At 49.9% G+C, this 6749-nt stretch overlaps 1 protein-coding gene across 1 annotated transcript in view; it reads right to left on the reverse strand.

The window, feature by feature from the left end:
- Nucleotides 1-6749, reverse strand: part of ERICH6B (glutamate-rich 6B) — a 54980-nt gene that overhangs the window by 30012 nt on the left and 18219 nt on the right. The window contains exons 7-9 of the mRNA XM_010854649.1: nucleotides 5616-5690; nucleotides 4936-4974; nucleotides 1335-1426 (exon numbers count right to left, since the gene is read on the reverse strand). Coding sequence (XP_010852951.1) covers nucleotides 1335-1426; nucleotides 4936-4974; nucleotides 5616-5690 — 206 coding nt within the window. The remainder of the gene's footprint in view (nucleotides 1-1334; nucleotides 1427-4935; nucleotides 4975-5615; nucleotides 5691-6749) is intronic.

Here is a 6749-nt window from a genome sequence, read left to right on the forward strand (position 1 = left end):
GTACCCCGCCCCCCCCGCCCCCACCTTTTTAAGATCAGGAAAATGTATCTGCTTAATTTTGAGTTTCAGAGACACAAGCTCTCACTTTTGTGATTGTAGTTAGTACCTACAATCCTGAGAAAATTTCTCAGCTATAGTGGAAAGGATATGTAACTTGAGTAAACAGGTGTTGGAAGCCTTGGAGGTAAGTTGACACAGGAAATTATAGCCACCAAGCTGCATTAGCAGGTAAAACATTTGTGCAGTAAAGACAGTACAAAACTTTCTGTAGATGTAAAACTATTCAAGTTTTTGGAACTTCCCATGGTGTCTCTAGTTATTGGATACAGCTGGGAAAGGACCGCCATTAAACTTCCAGGGCTGGTTCTGTGCTGCTTTGAAAAGTGTGGGGGCAGGACTCAGATCTGTGGGCTATGTTCCGTTGCTGTTTGTTGCGGGGTTTGCACTGAGGACGCTGTTGTCTGAAGTTTCCGTCTTCTGGGCTGCTCCATGCCTGGTCCTTCAGTTGGAGATGGTAGGCTTTTTGCGGGGCTTTGGTCTGTGCTTGTTGGGGTTTCTGATTGTGGTCTTTTCAGGAGGATATGAAGCAAACAGAAAACTCAGAAACTCACCTCCATGTTATTCCTTGGATCTCACGGTCCCTTCTTTTCTGTCTTCTTTTCTCTGTCTTTTAAAAGCTCCTTGTGTTTGTTTTATATATAATGTCTAGAATTTTAAGTGGTGTGTATATGTGTGTTAGTCACTCAGTCGTGTCTGACTCTTTGCAATCTCATAGACTGTAGCCCACCAGGCTCCTTTGTCCATGGAATTCTCCAGGCAAGAACACTGGAGCAGGTTGCCATTCTCTTCTCCAGGGGATCTTCCCCACCCAGGGATCAAACCCAGATCTCCTGAATCGTGGGCAGATTCTTTACCGTCTGAGCCACCATTGCTTAGCAGGAAAATTACATCTAGTCCATGTTTCCAGGGTCTAACTTCATTTTTACACAAGGTTTCTACAAAGAGCGGTTTGCCCTGATCTATTAATAAGTATCTGGGTAGCTTGTGTGTTTTGTTTTTAACTTTGCTGCCTTCAAAAGCAATCTTGAGGGGGGTTTTATTCATGTTACTGAATGCAGGGCCTTGTGGTGTCATCCTTGGCTTTCTTTTGACCCTCTTTGGATTAACACATGTCATTTACACTTCAGCCTGTTTTAAGAGAAGCTCTCTTGGGCTGTGATAACAGCGGAGCAACACTGTGACTCCCGGGGCTCAAGACGCAGTGTCCAGCTGGCCCCCGGGCCACCCTACCCCAACGTTCAGAGCCAGTGTTCCCAGTTTTTAACCCAACTTACTTCATCTTCGAAGACTTCATCACCTTCCAGTGTGCTAATGGGGTCTTTTAATACACGATCCCAAAAGTTCTCTTTGTAATCAAACTCCGTGGCTTTCAATGGTGGAAGGCACGGCCAAAGGAGAGGCATTTGGAAAAGGAGCCAAAACGACAAACAAACAAAAACAAAAAGAGAAACAGATTTACGGCATTTACACTTGACCTTTTAACTACAAATGCATAGGTCATCAATAAGACTTTAAATTCATCAAACCACTTAAAATTTGACTTGGAGACATTAGTAAAACAGGAATGAAAGGGTATCTCAGTGGCAGATTTAGGAAAGTGTGTGTTTCTGGTGGTCAGGGAAGGTGCATCTGACAAGGTGACATTTGAGTGAGTCCTGCACGAAGCAAGGGAGTGAGCAGGCAGATGGCTGGGGAAGACCATCCCTGGGAGGGGGCAGAGGAGGTGCAAAGGCCCTGAGGTGGAAGGGAGTGGGAGCATGTTGAGGCATCTGACAAACTGCAGGAGGCGCAGGATGTGTGGAGGGCAGTGAGAGTGAGGTGAGCTGGGAGGGCCAAGGCCAGCTCACGGAGGACCTAGTAGGCCCTGGCGAGGAATTTAGATCTTATTCCCAGAGAGATTTATGCTGAGTGTGATTTTCTCTTGGAAATCCTGAGAAATATTTCCATCTCCTGTCAGTTTTGTCAAAAATTGCCCATCTTCAGAATTGTAGATGGTTCGTAATTGCTAATAAAGCATAAAAGAGAATCCCCAAGCCAGTGAGCTAAAAAAAAAAAAAAAGTGTCTGGGAGATAGCAGATGCCTTTGTTCTCAAGGTCAACCACAGCCTGGTGACGGTGGGCCAAGAGAGGGGCTGGAGACCTCCAGTGTGGACGGGGTGCAAATTGAATGGAGGAACGGATAATTACAACTTGGGCCTGGATTCCCTGCTCCGGGAAAGGTGTGGATCCTGAGGCGGAGCTGGGGGGACAGGGCTCGTACACGATGATTGGATCCCCGGGGAAGTTATGGTGGCCTCTGTCTTGGCTCCAGGATGACACCAGCCCCTGCTTGCTGGGCCATCCAGAAAGCCCTGAACATCTACCGGGAGTGGCGCTGGGTTGACTGAGTCTGTCTGATGTATGTCCCTGTTGGGTCTCTGGGGGTGGAGGGGGCATTCTTTGTGATTTCCATACACGATATCTCTGCATTGCCTCTGGACTTTGGTTCAGTAATGGAAACGCTGACTCCTCTGGGCCCCTGGAGGGATGGTGAGCTCCACCCAGCTGGATCTGCCTGTCCTGACATCAGGCCAGGGGCCTCTCTGCCTGCAGACCTCCCACCCCAGCCTCGGCTTGTTCCTGGTGGAAACCTGCCTCATTGCAGGGGCCCCTGTGTGGCCAGAGTACCCCTTCACCCCCACGCTGGTAGTTCTTTCCCGCCAAGTCCTTCCAAGCACACACCCTCTCCACTGAGGGGCTCACAACTGGCAAAGGCAGGGGGGCCTTCCAGCTACATTCCAGAACACTGCGTCCCCAGACTGTCCACCTGGGCTGTGGCCTGGAGAAGTTTCTTGTTGAGAAAACCTGACGAGAACCCACGGGGATTCAGGCAAGCCCTCAGGAGAAGTAGTGGAGGAGCTGATAGAACACAAGTCTGGGGAGGCCGGGTGCAGAGCCCCCGAGCAAGGTTCTTTGAGGACGTGCCTGCCGGCCAGGGAGGAGAGGAGCCTGCCTCTGACCCTGCTAGCTCAGCAGCTCCCTGTGATTTGTCAGTGCTGTCTTTTAATAGGCTTTATTGAATAATAGACACTTAATTTGAGGGGGGGAGAAAAAGAAGTAAGTGTTTGTCCAGGGAAGAAGGGGACTTGGCAGGCCGGAATTGGGAGCAGCCGTGTTCAGAGCCATTTGTTTCCTCGAAATCATTAACCTTATTAATGCCGTTTATGGGGTCACACAGAGTCGGACACGACTGAAGTGACTTAGCAGCAGCATCAACCGTCCCCGCCTACATGTCAAGACAAGCCCAGTCAATCCTCAGTAACGCAGCCTTAACTGGGGCAGGAGGAGAAGGAAGAGCTTTAGTCCTAATTAACTTTCCCTTTGGGGATTTCTGTCAACCTCTACCTTTGTTCTAGTGGGATTATCTTCCCTCGAAGTCTCTCCTATGGGAGGACTGGGGAGGCGGGGGAGGTGTCAGGCCAGGTTTCCGAGTGGTGGCCCTGTTACCCAGGGCCTTCCCAGCGGGTCACTCAGCCCTTTGCACCCTGGGCCCCTCGTGCATGTAGCGGACTTCAGGGCGGCTCAGGGGACCAGCGCCAACACGACGAAGCCGGGCACACAGCACTCCCTGGAGTGGGACCTCTCTCCCGGACTGATTACCAACAAGTCTTAACTCCTCTCCTCCCAGTCAATAGCTTGCCTCTAACAGCTGTTTTTTTCCTGACAGAAGGATGCCTCCAGAATTTGGGGTGGATATTGGAGTCCTGTGTGTTTGCTGGGCAGGCAGATCCCCATATTCTAAACCAGGGCACGGAGGAGAGAAGCAGTAGGCGACTGCCCCCAGGCCGGCTCGGAGAAGTGGGCACAGGGTGAAACTCGGGCCTGTTGTCTGCTCCTCCACCCTGCCTGTAGGAGCTGCTGCCGGGAGCTTGTGAGAAACGCGGACCCTCAGGCCCCTGGACTCAGGGTCTCCGTTTTAACACAAGGCCTGGGTGAATGCCTCTGCACATGAAGGTCTGAGCAGCACTAGCCTACCCTGGCTCTCTCCTCTCTGGAAATGGAATAAGATCCAGAAGATTCTAGAGTGAGAAAGAGTTTGTTTGATAAGCCTCCTGTGCAGGTAACCCTGCTCCTCCCTGCCCCCATCCCAGCAATTCACCATCCCTCCGTTGTTTCTATTCAATAAAAGGATGTGTGCATGCTAAGTCACTTCAGTCGTGTCCCACTCTTTGCGATCGCATGGACTGTAGCCCGCCAGGCTCCTCTGTCCATGGGATTCTCCAGGTTGGAATACCGGAGTGGGTTGCCATGCCTGCCTCCAAACCATAGACTAGGTCTGGTTAATTGTAGGACTTTGGTGGAGCGATGTGTACAAGTTAGGATTCTGCCACCAAAACCCAACCTGCTCCCCCGTCCTTCTCCCTCAGAGGATTCAGCTGTCCCCTCCTTTAATAAAAACGGAATCAGGCTCTAAGGGTACCATTTGAGGGCTCTAATTCATTCCCTGCCAAAGTGCCATGGAATGAGTCTGTCTGGAAGGACCCATGCATCCCAGTTAAGCCCTGCTGCCCAGACTTCAGAGAAGCTAGTAATTGACTGGCTGGCCTCTCTTGAAATGTGGGTGTCCCTATACAGACCTTGGGTAGAGAGAGATGGACTTCTGGGCTGTTCCCAGGCCATTCTTTCTCACCTCCAAGACCCTCTTTCTATCTCCCCTCTTCAGTTAAGGGCAGGGAAGCACATCCAGGTTCGTGGACTGTGTGCCCAGCACTTCCCTCGATTTTCTCTAGGACTCAGCACTGGCCAGACCAGCAAGGCACCCGCTCACCCAGGGGGCACCATTCCCAGACACTCCGCAGGGAGCAGGAATCTTTGGTTAGGTTCTGTGGGACTCACCGTTTTCTGCCATTTGGGGTTCTTCACTGGGAACAAAGGCTGAAAACAAATAGGAAAAATGATTAATAGGAGGTGGAATGGTAAACTCTTCACCCTTAAATGTCTGGAGAGACCAGGGTGGAGACTGCATATTCTAGGATAAGAGGCTCCCGTGATTTTCAGCAGTTGGAGCCGTAGCTTATGCTCAGCACACATCGAGTCCCCTCCACTGGTTCATGGTTCGTCTTTTCCACTAGAGTTTACATTCTGAGAGGGTAGGATAGCTTTGTCCATACGAAGATGGACATACCACTGCCGAGTACACAGTAGGTACACAATAAATATAATTTCATACACAGAAGATGTCATGGAACAAATTGAGTATGGGTAATCCATTATCATCCTTTCTAACTCTAGTGGTAAATAGTATTCCCTCCCCTTTCAAAACTCAATTTTAACTCATGATTAAAAGCATTTTACCCTTTGGTGAACTTTCTTCCCTGAGCCTTGACATCAAGTTCTAGAAATAAGGCTTTGGCCCACTGACCTTAATGAAGGCTGCCCTAGTCTAAAATGATCACATGAGGACTCTCTTTGGCCTGCGGCGTGCTAATTCTGTGCTTCTCACCATCTCATAGATGGACCTGAAGCTTCCACGAGTCATTTAAAATCATCGTAAAATTATAAAGTTAAAATGATACCTTGTGACTCAGACTTGAAGGTGGCCAGCGTCATTGTTGATTCTTCCTCTCTTAGAGATCTTGATTTTGAAAGTACTGTTAAAAGACAGACGATGATGGCCATTGACAGTTTTAACCTTATTCTTTTCAGTGGGTTCGTATTGGACAGTTAGGGTCTGAGGTTCTTTCTTGGTACCCAAAGTTGATCCACAGAGGAGAAAACTTGGGTTGGAGGCCCCTGCTGGGGTATACTGCATGCTTCCTCTGCCCAATTCCTCCTTTTAGCTTTGCTGACTTACTCTGGGGCTGCAGTAAACAGTGGCTGGGAAATGCAGGCCCTCTTCTTGTCTGGTCAGTTAGGGTCCCCAGGACAGAGGGGATGGCTGGGGAGACCTGAGGGATATTTCTCCTTCTATAGGAACCACAGAGCCAAGTGGCTTCCAGGCCGTGTAGGCTTATAATGGGGTGCATCTGTTGCTGTAGGAAGTGCGTGTCTCTGGTGTTCTGTGGTCAAGAGCTCCCAGAGAGGAGCAGAATGAGGGCCAATGGGGAGGCCCTGGGGCCTGGTTAGTACAGATGAGTTATGTCACGAGAGGCTACTGTAGTTTTTGAGAACTTTCTTAAAGTTCTTGGTTGAAAGTGAAAGTGTTAGTTGCTTGGTCATATCTGACCGCAACCCCATGAACTGTAGCCTGCTAGGTTCCTCTGTCCATGGGATTTCCCAGGCAAGACTACTGGAGCGGATTGCCATTCCCTTCTCCAGGGGATCTTCCTGACTCAGGGATCAAACTCTGGTCTCCCACATTGCAGGCAGATTCATTACCATTTGAGCCAACGTTTTCTAGAATTTTGTGATCCCTGCTCTCTCTCACACACATACCCACACACCCACACACCACACACACACACACACACACCACACACAAACACCACACACACCATTCCATTCCTAATAGCAGGGAGGAGCAGGCCCATGATACGAAAGCCGAGGCAAGCTGCACCCACCTCTGCTTCCCTGCTCATGGGAGCATTAGGATTTGAGCTCTTTCTGTGGACATGGATCTTGTCTATGGAGGCAAAGCCTCCCTGACGAGGGCAGGATCCATGCTGCCAGCCTGTCAGCTAAGACTGAGCCCTCCATAGACAGAGAGCTCT

This window comes from Bison bison, unplaced genomic scaffold (assembly GCF_000754665.1).
Source record: "Bison bison bison isolate TAMUID 2011002044 unplaced genomic scaffold, Bison_UMD1.0 scf7180017864345, whole genome shotgun sequence".
NCBI lineage: Eukaryota > Metazoa > Chordata > Mammalia > Artiodactyla > Bovidae > Bison > Bison bison.